The 25,811-nt window shown below is 52.8% G+C and overlaps 2 protein-coding genes across 2 annotated transcripts in view; both read left to right on the top strand.

Annotated features, from left to right (window-relative positions):
* The window catches only part of HS3ST6 (heparan sulfate-glucosamine 3-sulfotransferase 6), a 31,893-nt gene extending 7,946 nt beyond the window's left edge, over nt 1-23,947 (top strand). The window contains exon 2 of the mRNA XM_057398137.1: nt 23,012-23,947. Within this exon, the coding sequence (XP_057254120.1) occupies nt 23,012-23,630 (619 nt within the window). The 3' untranslated portion in view covers nt 23,631-23,947. The remainder of the gene's footprint in view (nt 1-23,011) is intronic.
* Nucleotides 1-25,811, top strand: part of MSRB1 (methionine sulfoxide reductase B1) — a 68,919-nt gene that overhangs the window by 30,405 nt on the left and 12,703 nt on the right. The gene's annotated exons all lie outside the window — the stretch shown is intronic.

Here is a 25,811-nt window from a genome sequence, read left to right on the forward strand (position 1 = left end):
AGCATCCCAGGAGGCCCAGATCACCGTGCATTTTAACACACCAAATTGATTACAAGCAGAGGAGAATTACATTAATATAGTCACTTGTCACTGAGGTCTTATTAGTAATCTCCACTCATTAGTCTGGAGAGAATAAGGATGTGACCTTGTTAAGCGTCCTTGCAGAGCTGACCACTTAGCTATTGACTTATTACTTAACCCCTAAACAGTGTGTGTGTGGCTGTGGCTGTGTGTGCACCCACCCATGGGTGCCCAGGAGGTGTTTATAGGTGAAATGAAGAGCTGCCCATCTCGCCAGCACCCTTTGGGCTGGTTCAGCTGGTGAATTAGCAGCCGCTTTCAGTGGGCACTGTGTTCTGGGGAGGGAGAAAAGAAGAGCTGGTGGTGATTGATGGGAAGGGACAAGCAAAGTGACAGACCACATCCCCGGAGGCCACATCACGCTTCTGCCTCCTGCCCAGCGCTGCATGGGGCTGGCGGAGCCCTCCTGCATCGCCCAACTTCCCAGCTGCTCCGAGCCCTCAGCATCCCAAACCCTGGTCCTGAGGGGCCTGGGCTGTGGCTGTGGAGGGCAGGATGGCTCCTCTGTGAGCGCAAGCAGGCTCTTCTTGCTGCAGGTGAAATCAAGCCTCCATAGCAAACTACAGCACAGTGAGGAAGGGACTGGGATGCTCCTGATTCCCTGCTGTAGCCTCCTCTCTGCCTCTTTGCGTGGATGGGGCAGGACCCTGAAATGCCTCTGCCACCTCTGCAGTACTACATCAGAATGTTTTCTTTCATTTTCTTCCTTTCTTTTCTTCTTTTTCTTGGGGGTGCTGGTTGTGCCCCAAAAGATTCTCCTATCTGCCATTCGCCATGCACTGAGTGCTGCTGTTCCCATTCCTGCCTATGCTGCTATGTTCCCATGTAATTCCAAGTGACACCGCACCCCCACGGACACCCTACCAGGGAGGAAATGTCAATAACAGTGGAAGCAAAAGAAATCCTCCAATTACCAGGAGCAGGGAAGGGGCTCGATAAATGCCATTGATCAGGCGCTTGTCAGCGCAATCCCTCAACCCTTGTCAATGGATGCTGCGGTGGCTCTCGGGGATGGGTGTGCTGCTGATGGCCAGGAAAAGCCTTTCCCAGCTTCAGACCTGGCTGGTTGAGACCTGCAGGCTCCATCCCTGCGAGTGACAGCCCAGTGGGGTGTGCAGATGGGGTTGGGGGGGGGAATTGTTCTTTAACAGGAGCATCGGCCGCTTCCTCCGGCTGCCTTTATATCTGAGCAAATCATGTCCCTCTGCCACACAAGCCATGAGAAAAGCGTCAAGGGGCCGCTGCCAAGTACTTTGGGCTGAGAATTTCGGTTTTGTTGAGGGAAGGGACCGTTTGTCTCCATGAAAAGCCCGTTTTGGAGGAGGGATGGAGCTGAACGTCCCCCCCGCCGTGCCGGAGACCCAAGCGTGACAACCTGTATCCGCTCGGCTGCCACCCGTGCGGCGCGGAGCTGCCGCTGGTGCCTCTCCTGCACAAAGGGGCTGGGCTGCTGCCAGGAAGAGAAGGGAGAAAGACATCCCCAAAGGTCTGATCCTGCCCCGAGGGGAGCGCTGGGATGCTGCGGGATCAGGAGATGAGGGTCCGACACTGGTGACAGGAGCATCCCTGCACCCTGCTCTGCATCCATGGAAACCCAGACTGGTTTGGATTGGAAGGGACCTTAAAGCTCATCCAGTTCCAACCCCTGCCACGGTCAGGGACACCTTCCACCAGAGCAGCTTGCTCCAAGCCCCTGGGTCCAACCTGGCCTTGAGCACTGCCAGGGATGGGGCAGCCACGGCTTCCTACCAGAGTTTGAAGCTTCGATCTCATCGTAGGTAGCATGGTTTAGATGGGAGGGCGAGGGTCCTGGTTCTGTTGTGTGTGATGGTGGGGGAGCATTGCTCTGTGCTGGGGATTGGAGCTCATCTCTGCTGCTTCAACTGCATCCCACAGGGAGGCAGAGGCAGCAGCATCAGAGCCCATCAGTCTGGGGAGGAGATGGGGCTGCTGAGCCTGGTGCAGCCCACGTTGGTCCCAGCAGGTCGCTGTGATGAGCGCAGGCTGTGAGCATGGTGTGATGGCTGATCACCCACTGTGCGGATGGGAGGGACACTGCGTCCTCCATGAGAGCACGCTTGGTCTGATCCTGATCTTGTTACGAGGCAGATAACAAGGGGTGGCCTGGTTCAGTTCTGATCTTGGTATGGATGTTAACAATTAATACTTCTCTGCTTTGAGGTGAGGGCTTGCTGAATTCACAGGACTTAACAGGGATGAGGATAAGGCCTCGGTCATGTAAAAAGTTCATAAAACTCGAACTACTGAACAGGACCCTTGAAGAAGCGATTCCTTCTTAGCACTGATCACTTTCCTGGCACAAAACCTCTTCAAAACACTCCTTCCTTGGCAGACATCCTTTAAAATAAAGGCAAATTGAGGCTTAAACCCTGCCAAGGTTTGGTGACCACTTAACTCCAGCTGTGCACAGCTGTGGGAGCCTCATGTCAGCGTTTGCATCACGGCTCACTGAGTTGCCTGTGAGTGTTAACATACACCTTGTTGTCAGTGGAATTCTGGTTGTCTGATGTCCTGGGCTGATGAATTACACGGCTCTGTGTGTGTGTGTGTGTATGTGTGCAGTGTACCCAGGTCTGACCTGAAAACAGTCCCCAAACCTTACACTTGGGTGAAGCTGGAGCCAAGTTCCTGGATGAAGAGGAAAGGAAACCAATGGGCTTGTGGCTCTATGTGGTTTGAAGTCCACCGTGGTTTGAATGTGCCAGTGGATGGGAAGACAGCAATTAGGAGCAGCAGAGGGTGGAAAGATGCTGGGGCAGTGGCTGGGTGTCCTGGCAGGCAGGTAGGTCCTGTGCTGGCTGTGTCACCTCATCCCTGTATGGCCATCACCGTAAGGCCCTGTACATGCTCCGCGTTAGTTGCCCGAGTCACTGTGCAGGCCGTAGAGGAGCAGCTTTAAAGAGCAAGTAGAACTATTGCCACTTCAAAACTAGGCTCCGAATTGATGCCAGGACTCCAACAGACTGATGCTCCTTTATTCTCCTTTTAATTAATTCCTTTGCCTCCAGTGAATTTCCATCTTTTCTTTCTCTGCAATCAAAGGGCTGCGAGCAGCCAGGCTCGCATTAGGAACAGACTGATCCAACCTTGTTTTAATCTTCCTGTATCAGTTACTTGTTCTTTTCCTCATGCTGCCACAATGCATCTGAAGCACATATGCCAAGAGATGACTTGTTGCAGGAGAGATGGGGCACGCAAAACCCTGGGGTTTGTTCTCGGCAGGTCTCCTTTGCTGGCAGTTTTGTATGGCAGCAAAAGGGAAGAGTCCAGATACACAAAGGGGCAATTATGTGGTCACCTGAGAAGTGCCTGATGATTTATGGTGTTATTAAAAGGTGATGGTAAGAGTAGAAAAGATTTGTAGCATCTGCATCGAAAACCCCATCCCTGACCCTCACACCCCAGACACCAACATATTAAATATCCAGGCAGGCATTCAAGCCTGCGGATCGCTTTGACAGGGAGCCCTGCACATCTGGTAACACTTGGCCTGATACTTAAGACCCTGGACAGTGTGTAATTAAACATAATTCACTCCTTGCCCTGTTGTGGACTCAAAGAGGCTGTTCCTGCTGAAGGGGGGTCTTTGGAGGAGTCTCTTGGAAGAGGAACTTGCAACCAGAGTTCATGTGAAGATGAAGATGTGCTTTGGAGCGGTCATATCCAGGTGGCAAAAGAGCCAGGTCTGGAGTTTTCATGCTTCATGGGAGCTAAGCCTGATCTGAACCAACAGCTCTACCTTGCTAGTCATGATTGCAGCTCCGAAACAGCCTCCATAGCTCCTAGATCCCTTCCTATGTCCAACAGTAATGTGCCAGCATTGGTTGTCCTTGGGCAGACTGCTGCATCTCCTCTTGCCCATTACAGACTGTAGAGGTCCAGGATGATGCTGTTGACTTGGGTGGTAGGAGCCTCTTTCTTTCTTTCTATCTATCCTATTATTTGCTGTTCTGGTTCCCATGGCTGGGTGTTCTGCTCATCAGAGGGAAGAAATCACAGGTGGAAGTGAAAGATGCAAAGGGTGAGCTGATCAGAGAAGATGGTTTGTGGTCCCACACCTTGACAGGGATAGCCTGGATGTGTTCTTGCACGTGTTGGTGCACAGCAGGGTCTGTAGTAGGGTTGGAGAGCTGGGATCTGAGAGAAAACACTCTTGTAGCCTCTGGTCCTTCATACCTCCATAGCAGGAGTAGATCCTTCCTCCTATACCCTGGCTGGCATGAATCAATAGGATGCCATTGGCTTTGGTGGAATGATGCTGCTTTGCAGCAGTGAGGTTCCCAACTAGAAACAACATCTCAGTCTGCCAGAGGTGCCTTGGTTTGGGCAAGCACTGAGCTTTAGGTGCAAGTGGTGGAAGGGGCTCTGATGGGCATCTTCACTGCTAGAAGTCTGCACTGTGCTGAACTCGCAGCCTCTGCTTTGTGCTGAGCTGAAAATGAGCAGAGAGTGGGGAGGATGCATGTGTTTTCCGAGAGGAGGGGAGAGCTGGCAGCGCTGGGGGGGATAAAAGCAGCATATGTCTGATTGAATACATGGAGCAATGCAGGCCAGATGGCTGGAAGTCCTAAGAACTGTTTAATAACTCCTAAACTCTTTGCTCTCTGGAGCAAGATGACGGGCACCTGCAATCTCCTGTCTGCTCAGTTTGCCTCCTATGCTGGCTGTGTTACTCTTGGCTTTGGGTAGAGCTTCTAATATTGCTTGTGACCTTCAGAAATGTGTGAAATTACTATCTGGGGTGTAAGTGCTGAGCATCTTTCAGGGAGCAGCCAGTGATTTGTATGGATGACCCCTCCATCCCATGGATTTGGAAGTGCCTCTGTGGTTGTCCCAGTCCCTGTACGTGTTACAGGGTCTAAAGAGCCCATTCCTGGGGGGTTCTCTTGGTCTAATTCACACTGAGCAGTTTGAAAACAGGAATATCTGTGCCAAATGATGACAAAGTCCATCCCTGGAGCAAAGCACAGGTAGATCCGTGGCACAAGCACACACTGAACTGGGGCAGAGCGAGTTCTGATTTGCACTGTCTGTCCTCTGGCTCTTACCAAACTCTATAACTCACAGAGAAGCTGAGCTCAAACCGTTTGTGCTGCAGCATTTGCCCTTCCTGGGAGAGAATGTGGAAATCAGGTCCTGTCAGGTGTCATCCTCCTCCTGGCAGCATCTGAACCATAGGGCAAGGGAGGAGGGAGGATGTGTTTGAAGGGCTTTGGGGATGGAGATAAAGGTGCCTGCAATGATGCTAGGGATTGGTCCTCAGGATAGTCTTCTGGTGGTTATCCAGTGCCACGCTGTCCTCCCTAGAAGCTAGGAAAGACTTGAAGAGCCTGGGAGGACCTTGCTGGTCCACGCTTCCTTCAGGTGTCCTCATCTTTGCCATGCTCCATCTCTATGGCCAAATATCTTCATTATAGGGATGGTGGTGAGCTCAGTGGGACGAGTTAGTGCAGGAGGTGGGTGGAATGGGACAGGCTCAGGGCATGATGAAGGAGGTGATTTAAGGACAGGACCAGGCAGGAACCTGCATCCCCTGGTCCATCAATTCAACCTCCTATGAGGTCAGCAGCCTATTTTCTCCTTTGGTTTCCAAGAGGCTCTGAAAGTGCCAGAATAAGAAGGAAAATGCTGACCAGGCGGTGTTCCTGGCCAGGAGAGGAGAGGTCTGCAGCATCGAGTTGTGCTCTGCTGTGACCACCAGCCAGCTTCCCACATGTGGGAGACGGGGATTGTGCAGGCTGCCATTGGAAATGACCCCAGATCACACCTTCCTGAGGAGCTGCTCTCCAGGAAAGCTTCTGTCTTTGGGAGGACACAAACACAAGCCCTTGGCAGGTCACTGGGGAACCCAAGCTGTTATTTGTTGTGGTCAAAAGTGAAATTTCCTTCAAAGCAGGAGTTTGCTTTCTTCATTTAAACACAAAGCAATAATTTCCCAAAGCCAAGTGAAATGTGGGATGTGGTCGGTGTCGGTGCTTCAAAGCTGGGGAGGTTTTGAGTGGAAAACAGGCTTTTGTGTTCCAGGGGAAAGGCTGATCTTGGCTACTTCAGAACCTTGCAGTCAGCCATCAGGTTTCTCTGTGGATGGTTGATAGATGTAGATATATAGATATAGATACAGATATAGATAGATGTAGATACAGATATATAGATATAGATAGATATACAGATATATAGAGAGATATAGATACAGATATAGATAGATGTAGATACAGATATATAGATACATATAAAAATATAGATACAGATATAGATAGGTATATAGATATAGATACAGATAGATATATAAATATAGATATAGATACAGATAGATATATAAATATAGATACAGATATAGATACAGATAGATATATAGATACAGATATAGATAGATGGATATATGTATTTTCTCTATAATACCTATTGTTTTGCAGCAGATAAATTGCTTTCAGGGTTGTTGTGTGGTCATTTCAGGGGCTGATCCTGCATGGGTACCATCGCTCTGGGAGCTGCCCCCTCTTGGGTTATCTGTGCTGCTACAGGAGCTGTAGGGACACTTCAGAAACTGAAGAATTGTCATTTTGGGGTGATTTTTATACAAAACCCCAAACAAACCCAAGTGCCTGGAGCCCTTTGCAGGGAGGGAGCAGAAACTGCAGTGACATGAAGCTGGGCATCCTATATAACGCAGGTTGCAGCTTTTAAAGCCGCACGAAGGGAGAACCCCTCCAATCTGTGCGTGTGCATCTCCTGTTTCAAGGAAAACGAATTGCAAAGAAGAACCAACAAACCCGGGTTAATTCCTCTTTCCCAAGCAGGGCTCCATTCAGCGCTGTAAAAGTCATGGGATTTAGGAATGCGGCGATAGCGTCAGTGTTTTTGGGTAGCGCATCCACAGCGTAGCGCGCTTTCAGGCTTCAGGAGCTGTTTCTGATTAGGATATTTTCTTTTGACGACTTTTTTTTTGCGTTTCAGAAGAAAAAAGAAGGGGAGGGGGAAGGACTTTTTGTAACAGTTGGATGAGAGATGGGGAAAAATCTGTTTGAAATATGCAGGGACCTGAAAGAAAACCTTGAGTGAATAATAAGTTTAACTGACCTTAAAATATCCCATTGCCATGAGGGATTTGAGAGTAATACTTCAAATGGATTTTTGATGAGGCTCTCCAGGCTGTGGGGAATTGAAGATTTTACCCAATACGTTTTCTGATCTAGATTTTCACAATAACCAGGGAAAAACCTATTCTGAAATGCTTAAGGATGTTTTTGGGGTTGGTTTTGTGTTTCTTTTGCTTTAAAGCTCCAGCCAAGCAGGGGAAAACCCATTTCCTGGAAGGTGACTTTCCAGAACTACTTTTGTCTTCCCCCCTAACATTAAATTTCATCCTAAAGCAGAATTCACCTTGACCCGTGTGGCATCCTCATGGGTACCCGCTGGCACGGTGTGATCCATCACAGCATTGTCCTCATGTCCCTGGAGCCCTGTGCCTATGGGTTCTGGTGGGACCCCGATGTGGTGCCGCTGTCCCCAGCATCACTGTCCTTCCCTCTCTAAAGCCCATATTGGTGGGGATGTTCAGGCAGACACCCATGGGCACATGGTGTGCTAAGGCACAAAGGGAGCCCCAAATCCCAGGACAGGCCATCCCTGTGGTCCTTCATCTCTGAAATGGGAACAACCAGTGCTTTCTGGGCTGCCTTGCTGCCCATCCATCCAAGGGGCTGATACAACCGAAAGCAGGCAGTGATGTCTGATACCCTCAAGGGATGCCCATACTTCTTGCCCTAACTCAGTCCCCAGGGATGAGGGGCAGTGCATATGGGGGCCGGTTGCTTATGGAGGAGCAGTGGCTGGGAGCTGCTGGTGTTCATAGCAGGAGGCTCCTGCTCCCATCACGTAACATGGCTTGAGGGCAGACAAGCATTTCCTCCCTCCCTGCCTTGGTGGTCTTGGTGGAGACATGGTGGTCTTGGGCTCCCAAGGAGCTTGTGAAAGTGAGGCAAGGTCCCATTCAGCTTTATGGGGCAGCAGGATAGAGCCTTGAGCATCCTTGTGGAGCAGAACCTCATGTGGTCCTGCTGCCTCATCATACACCGGTGGGATGATGTGGGCTTGTCACCTCCTCTGCCGAGACATCCAGTCTAGGTCATGCTTTGCCAGATGATCCTTGAGGTCCCTTCCAAGCTGGGGTTCTGTGATTCTACCATTGCTGCACCAGTGCAAAAGGCAATGTGAGATTCATTCCCCTCCTCTAGGAGAGCACCTTTCTGCTTCTGCCAGCTTCCACACTTCAACCTCCGCTGCTCCACCAGCCACCACCTTCTGAGGGCTTAGGACTGTCTCAGGTATATACGATGGCACTCAATAACTGGGGAGCAAACAACCTAGTCTTTGAATTTCTCATCCCTCTTTCCAAAGCCCTTTCCTTGCTGCAGCTTCTCCATCCCACATTTACAGTCCTTCCTGTGCTGCAGAGGCACCATTTTGCCTGACCTGAGAATCTTTTCCTCATCAGGAATAGAAGCTGTGGCTCAAGACACGCTAACATCATGGGGCTGGGTGTGCTGGAATGCTGCTTGCTCATTTTGTTCCTTATGAAAAGGCAATTTGGGTACAAACCAGCAGCAGGAATGCAATTCTCTGTCTCCACAAAGCTGGACACCCAAATACCCTGGTACTGAGTGGGACTTGGGGAGCTTGAAGCCCACTAAAGCAATCTCCTTGTGGGACTGGTGTGGGTTTGGGCTGTGCTGGAGTTCCCTTCCCTGAGCCAAGGGCAGTGGTTGGGGTCCCAGCTCCTGCTTGGCCGCAGCTTTCCTTGGAAATGTGCAAACTTCCTATTTTTGATCCTTGTCCTCCATCAAATCCGTCTGGAATTGGGCGCTGGGATCAGACGTGGCTGGGGGAAGGCGGGCAGACAGCCGGGTGGACAGGCAGACAGACCGTGTGATTGCTTAAGCCACATTTCCTTAGGAAGCCAGGCTAAAAATACTCCCAATCCAGTCCTTTTCCCACAGACCGCTCCGCTTGCCACAGACCCGTGCTTTTCCAGTGAAGAAATGTTTTGTTAGAGAATTCCCAGTTGTTCCTGCTGGAAGGAGGGAGGACGGGAGCACTCATGCCAGGGTGAGAGACCCGAACCGGCCAGGCTGTGAGTGAAGCCTCTCCGTCCCCTCCAGGGCCATGGGGCTGGAAACCACCCCCGTATCCTCTCAGCATTCCCGATGTCTCCTCATTCCCTTGCTCTGGAGCTGCAGAAGCAGATTTTGGGTTGTTTTTCCCAGGAAAGTGCGTAATCCACCCACATCTCCCTCCTCGGCGGGGGATTTCCTTCGCCTGGGGACCAGCTGCACCGCAGCACAAGGGGATGGGAAGGATGAGCTCTGCCCTGCTGTGTGCCCAGCAGCATCCCAGCATCCCGAAACCTTGTTTCCAGGCTTGGCTGGCTTTCTGAGGCTTCTCCCTTATCTGCAGAGGAAATGGTTATTAGGTCCTGTGTGATGGGCTGCAGACAGGGAGGGAAGTCCTGCACACCCATGGAAGTGCCTGAGCAGGTTGTCAGGGAGAGGAACCATTTGGCAGCGAGCTGCATGTCACACAGCTCCTCTCCCAGTTCCCTTTGCCTGGCTCCTGTGGTGTACTGGGAGATGCCAAGGGATGGGATGGCATGGAGCAGCTCGGGATGTGTGAGCGATGGTGATGGCTCACATCACCATGCTCCGGGGTGAAGCTCAGCTCTGCTCCTTGCCAGGAAACAGGGTTTTTTCTGATAGTACATAAAAAAAGGAGCTAAATTTGTTTCCCATCTCCCCCCCGGGCTGTGTTACAAATCTGACACAGATGGGGATTCTTTGTGTTTCTGTGGAAAACTGGATGCATTTTCCATCCCAACAAGAGCAGCACAACAGCATCTGACCCGAGACAAACACCAAACACGCTGCAGTTCTGGTGTCTGTCACTGGTGCAGACGAGCTCCTCCAGCTCAGGGCTGTCACACGTGGGCAGACAGGAGCTGGGATGTGACCATTGCAAGGGGATTAGGTTGGAGTTTCCCCCTGTTATCTCCCCAAAGCTGAGGAGGGAGGCTACAGACTACAGCTCCACGGCACCAGCTGGGGGTTTGGGCTGATGGATGGATGCTCTTGTGATCTCTGCTTTGGGAAGGGAGAGACAAAGGGGTAGTTTGCTCTTTTGGGGGGCTTATGGGCACTCTTTGGGGTTTGCTTTCCAGCCACAGGGTGAAACCTCTCTCCTTCCATATGCAGTTACAGCTCTCTTGGCTGCGAAAGGTGGTGAGGAGGAGGCTGAGCATCTCTGGCTCCATCCCTGCATCATTGCAGGCAGCTCTCCTGGTCAGGCACAACCATCACTTTCAGATGGGTTAACCTTGGACTTCATCAGCTGAACTTGATGATCTCAAAGATCTCTTCCAGCCCAGCTGATTCTGTGATTCTATGGTTCTAAAAGCTTGTGAGGATTCCCCTTCCTCCTGAGCTGGTTCTGATGGGATTCTGGGGAGGCCCCTCAGCAATGAGGTGCTCTTGAAGGGGCTATAAGGACAGCAAAGCAAGGCTTGGCCACTCTTTACTGTGCATGCAGATGTTTTGGACCATGTTTGCTTGGCAGCATCATCACAGAGTGTTGGGTATGCCCAGATCTCTGATAGACTGGCCCAGAGCTGCCAGGCCACACACGGAGAAGGGCAGACATAGAGATGCTGTATGCAACCATTGCTTTCGGATGGGTTAACCTGGGGGTAACCTGCTGCTCTGCAGAGCTGCTGCTTGGAACAGCAGGCAGCACACAGCCGTGCCTCCTGCCAGGCTGGGTGGGCAGCAGCCCGGTGATCCCCTCCTTGAGCTGTCAAAGGCATCACAGGAGCAACAGGGAGATGGCAATGGCTGCATCCTGCCAGTGACTGGGGACCAGAGGGTCTATGTTGGTGGCATCGCTGCCTCAGTACATTCCTGCCCCTCCTGCCTCCCCCATGCCCCACTGCAGTGGGTCTGGGGCCACACGCATGTGGAACATCTGCTCCCTGCCCCACAGAGGGTCCCCATGCACCAGCCAAGAGTGGATGCTGCAGATGCTGCTGCTGCTCCTGTGCCAGCTTTTGAACCCAGCCCAGGCACCCGCTGGGGTTTGTCTGAACTCAGGTAATTGCACCAATGTGGGGCCTTTCCTCCCTCGGGCCAAACCCTCCGGCTTGTGCATCACTTTGGGGCAGTTTCCTGAAGGTGCTGCTTGCTCAGAGCAGAGCTGGGCTGGTCCAGCGCCATGCAGAGAGGGCAGGATTGGCACTGCTGGCTCCTGTCCATCCTCCTGCTCCAACCCTGGATGGGTTTCCAGCACTGGAAGGTTTTGATGCTGCAGGATGCAGGGTCCTGCCATGCAGGGTGCTGTGAGGGATGCTCCTGCAAGCCAAAGGTGGGATGAAGAGGTGGAGGAACTGGAGCAGAGCAAGGCATCAGCTTGGTTCTCCCATTTGGAGCGCTGGGGTGGCAAATGAGACATCCCATTCACTGCAGGATTGAGGCACGGAGTCACCAGTGCCTTTGGTGAGCACTAGGTTCTCAAATACCTTTATGGATCCGGGCAAGAGAGCTTAAAACCATCACTGGAAACTGTGCTGATGGATCCCTGCGGCTTCGCTGCAGACCTCAGACCTGGCTCCAGTTCATGAGCAAGGACTGATTTATGTCTGCTTAGGTAGAAATGAGACAGATTTGGATGCGATTCAGAACGACTTGTGGCTGGTTTGAGGCTGAATCTTCGAGCAGGGCTCAGTGCTTGTTCCGCAGGGGAAAGCCAGGCTGGGCAAGTGTTTCTGCTCCATGAACTGTATTTGGGGGTCTGGATCAGCACCCGGTGATGGGAGAGGCACTGCTCGAGGGCAAGGTTCCAGCTTTCTCCTTGCTCGGAGCATCTTTGGTTTCCAAGTCATCAGATTCACCTCGTGCTGTTGTAACTGGATGTGGAAGGTGCTGTGGGCAGGAGTTACATTAAGATTGCTTTTCTTATAGCAGTTGAATTTCCTTGGTTTAAAACATGGGTTTTGTCCATACATTTTACTGCTTGATTTACTTAATGGAGTAGGAGCTGGAATTCTCATACGGGGAAAATGGTGCTGGAGCAGGAGCTGAGCACCTCAGGGAGGGAGTTTTTCTTGGTCTCTTCTACCAGTGGCATTTCTCACTGGCTGCCCGGTTTGGAGCCACATCCATCTCTCCCTCCTTCCCAAATCCCCTCATTCGTGTGTTAGACCCAATACCTGGTGTGTACCAGGTAGTGCCAAGGTATACACCAAGCAGAGCTTGGGTGAACTGGTTCAGTGACGGGTTTGTGCATTGGGCCATAGGGGTTTATGACCAGTTCGTTACTCTGAAATGCATTACTTTCTAATGAGCATCCAAACTTTGCTGATGCCAGCAGGATCTGGTGGCCCTGGCGTGTGGCTTCCACTCCCAGTTCCAGAAAGTTCTAAGTCCTCATTTGTGTCCATTTAGAAGAGGAGAAACTGCAGGAAAGACTTGAAAATGGAAGGAGCCAGGGGGGAACTTCTCTGTTCCCTGGAAGCTGTTGGGGTTCCCTTGCTCGCCAGTGGGATGCTGAGCAGGAGGGGAGGACGGAGGAGGGCAAAGAGCACAGCAAAGGGCTCTCTGCTCCCCGGAGCACGTGCCATAGGGGCACAGGCAGCCCTGCGGCGGTGGCCTCGGAGCAGCCATCTGGAGCAGCCCCTTCCTTCCCCATGGCTCCACGAGGGCCGGGGCCGGGCCAGCCCCATACCGAGATCAAATAGACGCAAGTACATGAAATTATTCATGGCTCTGGGGACGTGTCTCGATGCCTCGTCAGCATCTGCAAATCAAATCAAAGCAGCTGTCAATGCGCTGCCCAGGGGGAAGGGCTGGCTCTGGCAGACATGTGGATTCCTCCTTTCTTCCTTCCTCAGGAGGGATCCCGCTGCTCCCGCACCTGCGATGGGGCTGGGACCCAAGGGTTGGATGTGGGGCTCATGCCTCTCGCCTTCCATCCATCATAGAGGCAAGGAGGGATGCCAGGGACCCTGCGCCATCAAGGGCAGGTCCTGCTGCCAGCACTGTGCCCTGGCTAATTGCCCTGGGCTAATTAGCTGGGAGTTTGCTGCTCAGGCCACCCTGTGGGCCATTATGGACCACCTGCAGCCATTGTCCCCTGGGACGTGGCACTGTAGGGCAGCAAGAGGATGGATGCACTGGAAATGCTGGAGGATGTTCATGGAATAGTTTTGGAACTTAAAGCTCACCCAGTTCCAATCCCTGCCACAGGCAGGGACCCCTTCCACTGGAGCAGCTTGCTCCAAGCCCCTGTGTCCAGCCTGGCCTTGAACACTGCCAGGGATAGGGCAGTCACAGCTTCTCTGGGCACCCTCTGCCAGCTCCTCAGCACCACTTTAACCCTGCAGTGCTGTGCCCTGTGTGGGGTTAAGCCATGGGAGGGAAAACCACCGTCTCCCCATGGACACAGAGATCCCTGGAGCATCCACACTGGATCTATCCATAGTTTGCCTGCATGGGGTGAGGTGGAGTGGGGATGCCTGGGGAGGAGGTGGTCCGAGGGATGGTTGCTGCACCCTTCACGCCATGTGAGTGCAGTGCTATGGGCAAACCAGCCCTGATGCTCTTGTGTTTCATTGTTTGTCTTTAGGAGCTGCTTTTAACCGGGCTGGTTTTCCTTTTGACCAACTGAGCACCAGGAAGGGGAGGAATTCCCATTTCTGCTGGCCACGTAACCTTAAACCCCCCCAAAACTAGAGTCTGTGGGCTTTTTATGTGCTTCCCATGCTCTCCTCCGCCTAGGTGGGAAACCAGGAATGATCAGCCCATTGCTGCGAGGGGATAATTTAGTGAAACCCAATACGTGTAATTTCTATTTGGGATTGAAAACAAAGACCTTGGACAGACTTCTGGTGATCCCAGGGATTGGTTTTCCTTTATTTTTTGAACCAGCAATAGCTTTTACTTCTGTACAGCCTGCTCCATAAGAAACAGCCATTGGAAGCATAGAAGTATGTGCTGTGTATGTAATTGCGCTATGCTCACCCAGGGCACCCCAATAACCCTGGGGTTATCCCAGAGCAAACCAGATGCAGAGTCCACAGCTTGAAGAGCAATTTGTCCTTATTTATGGGAGCATCCCATGGATCCCCGTTACCTGAGGTATTAAAACTGTCACCGGCGCCCATCCTCTGGCTGCAGAAGAGCATAATTCGTGTTTCCCTGTCCTTAGACAGAGTCAGGTCGTAAAACACAAGATGCATGGGGAGGAGAGAGCGCATTTAAAGGGCTGATCCCGTTGAAAGGTGTAATAATCTCCTGGATTACTTGCCGGGGAAGCTGCGGGGAGATTTACAGCCTTGGAAAAGGATTATCAGCAGCCGCTGCTGCCAGCACATTTCTTCCTTTTCTTCTCCAAGAGGAAGGAAGCTTTTCATTGCATCCCTGCCGCTGGCGCCCGCCAGCGATGCTCCCCCCACAGCCCAACCACCGCGTCAGTTCTCACAGCTTAGAAGGGAGCTAAAAGGAAGCCACGCGATGCCAGGTTTATCCTTATCTCCGCGCTCAGGTGCAAGAGGGAAATTCAAGCCTGTGTTGGAATTATGCTGCTGTGAGCTTACATGAGACCAGCGCCTTCCCTGCTCGGAGCCTCAGGGTGCTGAGCTGGTGGAGGGGGTCTGGTCTTGTTCCAAAGAGGAGGAATTGATCCAGGGCTCCAGGAGCAGCCTTTGCGTGGATGGCACCAGGGCTGGATTTGCTGTGAGCCAAGCAGAAAAACCAACCCTGAGCATCCCTTGGGGACCAAACCCCAGTGTCTGCATCCCCCATCCCGGCAGGGCCAAACTGGTCCCTGGCAGAGAACAGAGCCCGAGGGAGCAGCATCCCAGGCTGGAGCCTAGGGCCACTCATGCACTGAGTTTGTGAGTCCTCTCCAGTGCTCCAGCCCTATGCATGAGGGATGGGATGGGATGTGCAGGGGGGCTGGTTGTGTTTGATTCATCCCCCTGGCAGGGAGGTGGTGGGCCGGGGCAGCAAAGCCCTTTAATTGTGTGCAATGAAGGCTGACAGTGCCGAGGCGCAGCCTTTGAGAGGGGAACTGAACCTTTAATTCCTGAATAAATCATCTCCAGTCTGTTGCTCCTTCATCTGCAAGCTGTTTGAGCGCGGGTCTGTATTCACTGCTGGGAAGGGTCATTTGGAGATCAGAGCCCTCGGCTGACCCGGGTCACAGGCAAGACACCTGCCACAGGCTGTCCCCATGCCCCCGGGAATGCCGGGACTCTGGAATCAAAGGGACACAAGGGACTGAGCCGGTAGAAGAGGGTTTCTAATTGCTGCCGGGCAGACGTGCTTCATTCCAGAGGGATGGAGAGGGCTCAGCCCTGCCCTTGCCTTCCATCAGCCCTGGTCCAGCATCCCAGCAAGGCTGGGTTTTGGGGATTCACATCACTGCTCTGTTCCTTACTTGATTCCATCGGTGAGCAGGAGTCCCAGAGCGGCTGTGGCTTTGTGCCTTGGTTCCAAGAGCACAGAGAGACCCGAGTGGTGCTGGTGCATCATAGAATCAGAATGGTTTGTGTTGGAAGAGACCTTAAAGCTCCTCCAGCTCCAACCCCTGCCTCGGGCAGGGACCCCTTCCACTGGAGCAGCTTGCTCCAAGCCCCTGTGTCCAACCTGCCCTTGAACACTGCCAGGGATGGGGCAGCCACAGCTTCTCTGGGCACCCTGTGCCAGTGCCTCAGCACCCTCCCAGGGAAGAGCTTCTGCCTAAGAGCTCATCTCAGTCTCCCCTCTGGCAGGTTAAAGCCATTCCCCTTGGCCTGTCCCTACAGGCCCTTGTCCCAAGCCCCTGTCCAGGTTTCCTGCAGCCCCTTTAGGCACTGGAGCTGCTCTCAGGTCTCCCCTTCAGGAGCCTTCACTTGTCCAGGCTGACCCAGCCCAGCTCTCTCAGCCTGGCTCCAGAGCAGAGCTGCTCTGTGGCTTCCTCTGTACCCCCTCCAGCAGCTCCACGAAGGGTGAGCAGGGACCATCTCTGAACCCCATGGATGCTCTCAGAGGCCGAACAGCCCCTTCCTCCAGCGCTGTCCCTCCCGAGCAGGGAAGGAGCAGCTCCCTTATTAACTCTGATTTCTGCTGCTTATAATCATATGCTGTTCTGTGCATTCACCGGGAGCCTTTTGGCCTTAATGACCCCACTGGAATAACCATGCAAAGAGAAAAACCTTCGGGGCCTTGAGCTGCCCATAATTGCAACCCCAGCCATAAACATGAGCACGATCGTGATGCAAATGACAGGCAGTGGAGGGGAGCGGGTCTGGGTCAGAGCAGGAGCAGGAAAGGGTGCAATGCCCTGTGCTGTTGGGGGCACCAGCCTTTTTCTCACCTTCCTGCTGGGGCTGGGCACTTGGGGTGTGCAGGGTCTGGGTGGCTTCATAGAAGGGTAAAGCAGCCAGTTCTTATCAGGGCTAAAAACTGGGTATCGAGTGGCCTGTGAAAGAGCCACTCCATTAGAAATGCTAATGCTGGCTCCAGCTTCTCCCCTTTCCCTGCTCCACATCAACCAGATCTTTATGTTAAGTTAAACACAAAGCTCTTCTGCTCCTGGCCCTTCCTGAACCCCCCCAACAAACCCTCCTGCTTTGCAGCCTGTGTCTTTAGCAGGACAAAGCAGCTGCCGAAGGGTCTGTGGTGCTTGGAGCCCATAGGGAACAGCCCTGTCCAGTGGTACCTCCCAACCCATCGCATCTTCCTTCTCCTCTGAGCTTCTTTTGCCACCTGAATCCCAGCCCAGGCACCTCATTCCCTGTGGTCTGTCAGTGGGAGAGCTCTGGGTGCCTTGTGGAGAGACCTTCCAGCCACGGCCTTAGCCAGAGGCTGCTTGGGGTCAGGAGGAGATGTCTGGGGATGCGCAGGGATGCTCCAGCTGGGAACGGGGCTGTGGAGGACCTGGCAAACCACTGGGATGTTGCATGTACAAGCCCTAATGAGGAGCAAAAGGCAGGGGGTTCAAAGCAGCATTAATAAATGATCTTCCTTGTTGTTAATTGACGTGTCTCAGAGCCAGCCCATGGAGGAGCCGAGCCTTGGCTCCCCTTCCGGGAGCATCACAGCATTACCATATTCAGGTTTCCCTGCTTAAAGCCAATTAGCTCCTGGCCAGGCCTGATTGGAAAGCCCTGGCCTCATTTGCACGGGTTTGAATGGTGAGAGAAGCAAAACTAATGGAGACAGGTCTGGGATGGAGCCGGGGGCTCTGCTGGACCTGCTGCCGCAGCCAAAGGGGCAGCAGGGAAGGAGACAGGGAATAGCACAGTAATTAGGGATAAAAAGGAACACAGCCTAATTTGCTCCTGGGCGGCTTGATGGTGAGTTCAGCCTTCCACGCCTTGCGCTGTGGTTCAACAGATGCCCTGATGCTTCCTTTGGGAAGAGGAGGTGATGGAGGGGTCCGGGGTGGGGGGTAAACCAGGCTGCCCACACATCTCCCACCCTGCTTTGGGGTCCAGCATCCCTTTGGCAGAGCAGCGAGCAGGGACACAAGGCTGGATTTATCCCTCTGGACATCCGATCCCCCTCGCTGCTTTCTCACCCCTTGCTTCCCAGCAAAGGTGCTGCTGTTTTCCCTGCCTGGAAGGAAAAGGCCGGGATCTTAAAGCCTACACAACTGGTTCCAGTTTAACAACTTCATAGCTGCCGTGCAGCCACAAAGGCAGCCTTGTCCCGCTGGGTGAGATAAGCCTGTTGGGGTGATTCATATGCAGATCCGGGTGGTACCGGGTGTCTGCTGGGAGAGGATAAATCTGTCCCAAGCCTTGTCCCCCTCTCCTGGTTCCAAACTGTTTTACATTTACACAAAAAGGGTCCTGTCCCTCATTGAGCCCCGTCCCGGGCAGCCTCTCACCCTGCCTTGAGAGAGGAGGTGCCTTGGAACCGGGTGCTGGTGGGTGTCCCCCTGCCCAGACAAGGCTGGGCTGGGCAAGCGGAGCTAAGCTGGGGCTGTCCTTGGCTGGTTTTGTCCCCTCATCACCCATCTCATCGCCTTGAAAGAGCCTCTTTGGTCCTGCAGAAAGCTCTCAACCATATCCCCTGCAGCAGAACCCCCCTGGCCTCTCGCTGGCTTTTGTTGGGGCTGGTTTTGTCAGCACTTGGGGTGTTTAATAATAATAATGGAAAGGCTTTTCCCCCTCTTTTCTATTCCACTTTTAGTGACACCATAGGGCCTGCAAGCCCTGATCTGGATGGCATCCGTCACCCTGTGGTTAACTGGGGTTTTGGGGCCTCACCTCATACTCCCAATGATGCTGGTGTTTTGGGGCATGAGTCATGGATTATCCCACATGCTAATGTGGGTGGGTGCTAACACAGGGGTACGCTTGGGCTGGAGACTTTATCACTGAGGTTGTCCTCTGATGGGCACATCCATTACTGCATGCTCTCAGCTTGATGCTGGAGGAGTTCTCCTTCATCTGCAACAAAATCACGCCAGAGTCAAGGAATCCTGAACCGATTGACCCTGGAAAGTTTTGTCATCCCAGTATTTGGAAGTTTGCTTTGCTTATTGATTATTTCATGCAGCTCTCTGCATTTTCATCAGGGCTGTAAGCTACTGCACCTTGCTACCTCTGCAGAGGAGGTAATTCATCTAAATGAGGGCGCCTGGGAGCACAGCAAATCTGCAAATTCCCACTGATTATAATAGAGGGAATGTCCTGGAGAGCTTCAGAATCCCTTGAATTGCATCTGGGTTGGAAGCAATAAGGGGATGCTACAGACTTGCTGGCTCAGCCCTCAGTGCATGGCCACAGCAGCCAGCACAGAGCAGGAGGTGACCACAGCCTGGAGGATGGGAGGAGGATGAGAAGGGTTCACCCGGATGGATTGAAAGGAAAACTTAATCAAATGATGTGTAAATTTAGACATTTTCGATCCCTCTCTGTGATTTTGCTGTTTCCTTTCACATGTTGGATATCTCTTTAGGAAACCCCACCTCTGATGCCTCTCAGATAGTGGTTTTACTACTTATTAAAATTGAAATGGATCAGCTTAATAGGAAGGCAAAAGAGTTTCATCCTTCCTCTGGGGCACATGGAGCATACATTGAAGTACGCTTCCCCTCCAAGGTTTCTGAGGTGCTCCCCCTCCCTGCAGTGTCATGTACCTGTAGGTGATGCTCAGCATTCCCAATGCACTCTCTTAAGAATTGGCTGTGAATTTAGTTTCCAGTGCTAAAATGGGGCCTGCAGCAGCCTGGCCTGCTCTTTGCCAGTTTAAGGCAGATCTGGAGGGAGACAGGGGTCAGCAATAATTAACTGGGGTCATTTAGGGGGAAGTAGTAAGGAGTTAATGAAAATGTGAAGTACCGCAATTATCTTGCAAGTGGCTGGGAGTGACTGAGCTGCTGAGGAAGAGGAGGTGTTGCACCATAACTGCTGGGAGGCTGCTGCTGTGATGTGGTACTGGGGTGATGCTGGGATCCAGCTCCTCTGGTCGGTGGAGGTGGAGTTACCCAAGAGTTTAAAGCAAAACCTACCTGAGGGTCCATGTAAGCACTGGTTTGCAGAGCTTATGGCTCTGATGGACCAGCCTTGAGTTCCATGGAACATCACTACCCTATTGCTGTTCCTGGCTGGGGACATGAGGCTGTGTTAGTGGGGAGGAAGGTCTCTGCACCCCATCACGGCTCACACGCACAGGAACTGCAGCTCCAGCAGAGCTGGGAATCCCTGCCCCACCATGGGCTTTTATTAATGATTCTGTTTTAATGACATTTTAATTAAGCCAAGGATGCTGTGGTTTGCTTTAATTACAGTAGGTGCAGTTGGTGTGAGTTGAGAAGCCCTTGGTCAGCAGGATGAGGGCAGGGAAGATGCTGGTACTGATGGCTGCACGTTGCCTGTGAGGAGGGGGATCCAGGAGGCCCCTCCACCCCACAGACCCCTAGTGATGGTCCCAGCACCATGAGGCTCACCCTGGCCCTTGTCCCTCTGCAATAAGGAACAAACAGGGTGAAATGGCTTTTATTGACTCTTTTACTGAGGCATCTGGCTCCCATCGCTCTGCTTTATGTCCTTGGGAACACCATGATGGCAACAGCAGCAAACCCAAACCATCGCCTTGTCCCAAAGCTGGGCACAGCCCTGCATTCCTGAGCTCGGGTACAACCAGTGCTGGGCTCTGGAGCACAGCTTGAGGAAAAGCAGTTTCACGTGGACTCTCTGGGATCCCAAATCACGTCATCCCAAGGGCTTACTAATAAATGCTTTATTGCAAGGAGCTATTTTGCTGTGCAGAGACCCCAGTGTTACAGAATCATCGAGTCACAGAATAGGGTTGGAAAAGGTTGGAAAGGGCCAGGGAAGCGCTGCAGAAATTCCTCAACAACCCACCCAGAGGAGCTGCCTGGAGCAGCCTGGCAACCCCTGTGCCAGGTTTCTTGGTGTATTTAGTGTTAAACACACTTTGCTGGTGTGGAAGCCCAAGCAGCAGGCTGGAGGGGTGCTAGGAGCTGTGTTCAGAGATGTCCTGTTGGGTTTGCTTTGCTCCTGGCAGGGGATGGGGCTGTAAGAGCTTGATCCTGGTTTGGGAAGGTGCTTCCCAGTGGGAATCATTGAATCAGGGAGTGGTTTGGGTTGAAGGGACCTTAAAGCTCATCCAGTTCCAACCCCACCTTCCACTAGAGCAGGTTGCTCCAAGCCCTGTCCAACCTGGCCTTGGACACCTCCAATGCCCACAGTGCGCACCTCTATGAGCACAGTTATGTGGGGCAGTGAGGAAAGGTGCTGGAAAGGATGGGAAAACACCTTGCTGCCCTGGGATGCATGTACCCCACAGGGCATCTCGCCTGCTCGGGCATCACAGGATCCAGGGATCAGAAGTGGCTTGGAAAACAGTGGCGCTGCCCAAAACCATAGAAGGAAAAGAGGGGGGAAAGCCGTAAGTGGCTTTTGCCTCTTGTCTGGGGGAGGGAGCTGTGCAGGGCCCAGCAAATGCTTTTAATAAAGTGTTCTTTCCTGCGTCCAGGGGAAAAATCCCAGAAACCTCAAGCCTTTTCCCATTACATAAGGAACAGATGGGGCTGGGCAGAGCCTTGGCTTCCCCACAGCTCAGCCCTGGCTGCAGCATGGCCGGTCCCCTCCTGCTGTGGGATGGAGCATGGGATGGGGACCACTAAAAACCCCTGTGCTGCTGCCAAGAGCTGGCCCTGCTGTGGGACCCAGGTGGGAAGGTCCATCCTCATCCTCATCCTCATCCTCATCCTCATCCTCATCCTCATCCTCCTGCGCTGCCACCATTCCCTAAGCAGGGTTTTGGAGCTCTCCCTGCCCTTTGTGGGTCAGGTTGGCCTTGAATAAGCATCATTAAGCCCCCGCCTGGGTGAGGGAGATGGATGCATGGGGCAGGGGGATGCTCCTCGCCTTTCCTGTAAGCCCTAAGGGACACAGGCTGGAGCAGCCCCGTGGGCACCTTGTGTTTTAAAACCAGAATTCTTCCAAGTTGAGGCAAACTGGAAAATCCTTGTAGGAAACAGTGCCCAGTCCCAGCTGTCTCCTTTTGGTCAAGTGAAACATCTCAGTTAGACTTGATTTTTATTGGCTTAATTTTAACATAAAATCCCAGGCTGGTTTGGGTTGAAGGGACCTTAAAGCTCATCCAGTTCCAACCCCTGCCACAGGCAGGGACACCTTCCACTAGAGCAGCTTGCTCCAAGCCCCTGCATCCAACCTGGCCTTGTCACAGTTAATATCCTTGGTGCTCATCCTACGATCCCTTTGGGTATAGAACCACTTGGGTTGGATCTCTGTGTGCTTGCTGCCCCATACAAATGATCTTGGGCCAGGACAGTGGGTGTTTGCTGGCTGGGTGAATGCAGGCATTTAGACAGCAGCTCCTTCACAAGCCATGTCATCACTTGGTGCCTCTGTTTCCCGTTGTAAACCAGCCCTTGCCTGCTGGGTTAAGTGCTCTGCCATCTGCTAACTAAAGTCCTAGCTAGGAGCAAAACCCCATGCTTATTCTTTCTATGCATTATGTGTATCTGAGCAACCTGCTCTAGTGGAAGGTGCCCCTGCCCATGAAGGGCTCTGGGGCAGGTGCCTGTGCTGGTGACAGCAGGGACCTGTTCTGCAGCCCCTGGTTCTCCTCAGGGCTGGGTAATTTCTCCGGCAATTAACGCCTCATTAAAGTGCAGGAGGGAACAATCAGGGCAGTGAGCTCTACCCAGCACAATGCTGGGCCCTGACAGGGTTTTCTGCCTCTTTGTAAAGAAGGAAACAGTCTTTTTCTGGCCTTAACTGCTTGCTGGCTGGAGGAGAAGGAGGTGGGAGCCCTGGTGGGCATCTCCATCCCCAGCTCTCACTACGGCTTAGCCTGAGGATGCACACCCCATAGCGAGATCTTCCTCTTTGCAACCCGATGTGACGCGTTGGCGCCTCTGGGACATGATGGGATGGGAAGAAACCAGCCCCATCCCAAAACGTGTGTGTAACCCACTGGGGTGAGGAGGAAGAAGCGGGAGGGATTTCCAGGGTTGGGAAGGAGGCTGAAGGGGACCGACTGCCTGCAAGTGCCCTCTGGATGGTGCTGCTGGAGGGACAGTGGCAGGGAGTCCCTTACTGGGGGCAGAGCCTGGTGGGGAGGCTGAGACAAGGTGAGCAGAAAGGAGAGACCCAGGTATGGGGGCTCCTCAAAGGCTTTTGAAGATGAGGAGGTGACTGATGGGATGTGACAAGGCAGTGCTGCTCACTGGCAGGAGGGGAAGGAGAGAGGTGGTTGTGATTGGAGACCCTTGGCCATTCCTAGCTGCGTTTTGGGGCTTGCACCTGTGTGTTCCCATCACAACACCACATCGGAGCCTCTGTGCCTTGAGCCCTGACCAGGTCCCTTTGTCTCCCCAGGAGCCTGATGCCGCGCACACTGGAGGGGCAGATCACCATGGAGAAGACTCCCAGCTACTTCGTCACCAAGGAGGCTCCTCGGCGCATCTACAACATGTCCCGGGACACAAAGCTGATCGTGGTGGTGCGGAACCCGGTCACCCGCGCCATCTCGGACTACACACAGACGCTCTCCAAAAACCCCACCATCCCCAGCTTCCAGGCCCTGGCCTTCAAAAACATCAGCACGGGACTGATCGACACCAGCTGGAGCGCGGTGAGGATCGGGATCTACGCCAAGCACCTGGATAACTGGCTCCAGTACTTCCCCCTCTCCAAGTTCCTCTTTGTCAGTGGGGAGAGGCTCGTCAGCGACCCGGCCGGGGAGATGGGCCGTGTCCAGGACTTCCTGGGTCTCAAGAGGGTGGTGACGGACAAACACTTCTATTTTAATGAGACCAAGGGCTTTCCTTGCCTGAAGAAGCCAGAGGGCAGCAGCAAGCCCCGCTGCCTGGGGAAATCCAAGGGGCGGGCGCATCCCAAAATCGACGTGCAGGTGGTCCAGCGCCTGCGGGAGTTTTACAGACCCTTCAACATGAAGTTTTATCAGATGACAGGGCAGGACTTTGGCTGGGACTGAGCCATCCATAGGGCAGGCTGCCACGGTGGGACCTGGTCTGCCCCAGCAGTGTGGGGGGCCAGGACCACAGTCCAGGGATGCTCGTGGCTGCCGCGGTCCAGGGATGCTCGTGACCACCGTGGTCCAGGGATGCCCATGGCCACCCCACCAGCAACCTCCTCCCTTCGTTCTAATTTATATTGGACCTTTTCTGGTGAGAAATGGACCCTTCTGGAGTAGAGAGAAATATTTAAAGAATAAAACCACAGATGCCCCCTCTCCCCTCCCCAACCAGATTAAATATTCTTCCATATAAATCGTGCTCATCTCTATTAACTGTGACCGTTCTGGCTGGGGAGTGGGAGCAGGTTAAGTGTGTGGATGGGGGGACGTGTGTGCGTGGGGATGACACCTCTGCCATCCACAATAGAAGCTTTGGGAAGCAGTTGGGCTCTGGGGCGTGTGGGGCAGTGGGTGAGGCTGGCCGAGGGGCAGACCCCATGTGTGGGGTATGTTTTGAAGACAGAAAACAGTCTGCAGGAGTTTCCTTAGTTAAGGAAAGCAATTAGAGGCAGTAGCTTTGAATAAATGCCAGGTCTGGGTTTAGGGAGAGACCTTGCAGAGGGAGAGGGAGTTGTATATCACATACCTTCTTATGTTCCTGGAGTAACCCAGATGATAAAGCAGGGAATTTCTAACCCTGAGGATGAAATTCCCTGCTTCCCTCTAATTCACCCAAGCAAAGCAGGCAAAACCCCAGCCTCTGCCCTTTCAGCTCAATAATCACAATAGATTTTGAAACCTGCAGCCATAGGAGAGCCAACATGGGAGGCTGCAGAAATTAGTTTAATCTGAGTTAACTACTTTTCCCCTAATTAAAGATGGGGAAAGCATTTAATTAACTCTAATATCTCATTAGTGACTTGTATTTGTCTCTTTAATGAGCTAATTACATGTTTTCAAGGGCCCTCCTGCTCTGTATTGTTCACAAATACACTTTGGCTGTGGTTTCTTCTATCGTGCAGCATCCCAAAGCTGGCCATCCAACCTGGCCTGTCCTGCCAGGTGTGCTATCACCTCCCCTCCTTGCTGTTGCTGTCATGGGTGATGGAGATGGTGGGTACCACTTCTCCCAGGATGCACAACAGGCACCAGCCCCTTTCCTCCCAGCTCCAGGGAGGTTTTACACCAGCACAGTGTGATTTATCCCACACAGTTCTCCCTGCTCCCATGTCCCTCCTTTGTGCCCCTTGGAGGTGACACGTTTTCTGTATTGATGCTCCAGGCTATAGCTGAGTTTGAACACATTTGTTCTATTCATCCCCTGGGACGAGTGATGTGCAGGGATGGGCTTAACATGATGTTGGAGTTAAATGCAAACAGTTGCCTGTTTCAGAGCATCATGTTGTTGGTCTATGTGTGTGTGAGAGGCACAGGGACAGACACAGATGCCATCACTGTGGTGCCAGCACCTGGGGTCTTTATGGCCCCGGTTAAGAAACGGAGATATTGTAAAAGAATAATAAGAAGAGATGAAATCAGGGCTGTTTCTCCTGATTAACATCCCAGAGCCCTCTGAGCGATGCAGGGTGGGCTCAGCACCCCATGCCCATTGCAGGGTCCCCCCTGGGACTGCGAGTGCTCAGGCCACGGACCCGCTGGGGGCTGGATGTGGAGCGGCTGGAGCCCGTTGTCCCCAGCACTGGCAGCTCCGCATGATGGACTGCGCTCCGCTTGTTTAGGTTTTGTTTCCAGCCCCGACATTCGACCAAATTATTCCCCACCAAGGGCTTTAAAGTTTCCCAAGTGCCTGTGAAAGCCTGGAAGCGCTGATAGTGATCCTATTTCTCAGCTGAGTGACTGCATTCAGCCCCAGCCATATTGATATGCAAAACGTTAAGGGTCCCGGCTCTAAAGATGGTTTCTGTCTGCCCTGTGAAAGGGACCCATACTTTTTTAAAGCCCGGGCCTTTCTAAAGCTGCACAATACCATATAGACTATGCCATTTAAAGCATCTGAAGCGACCCAAAATGTATTGAAAGCTTGCTTTGCAGACTCATTAAGACTACTCAATAGGTTCTGGCAAATACGGTGCCGGGGCTGACCGCAAGTATTAAGACTTTTGAAGTGTTACACAAACCCCCTGCTTAAACTAATTGCTGCCCCGCAGCTCATGAGGTCAAGTATTTGTATTCATTGCC

Source organism: Pezoporus wallicus, unplaced genomic scaffold, assembly GCF_028554395.1.
Source record: "Pezoporus wallicus isolate ANWC-B61680 ecotype Strahan unplaced genomic scaffold, APGP_CSIRO_Pwel_v1 contig_6274, whole genome shotgun sequence".
In the NCBI taxonomy this organism is placed as follows: domain Eukaryota; kingdom Metazoa; phylum Chordata; class Aves; order Psittaciformes; family Psittacidae; genus Pezoporus; species Pezoporus wallicus.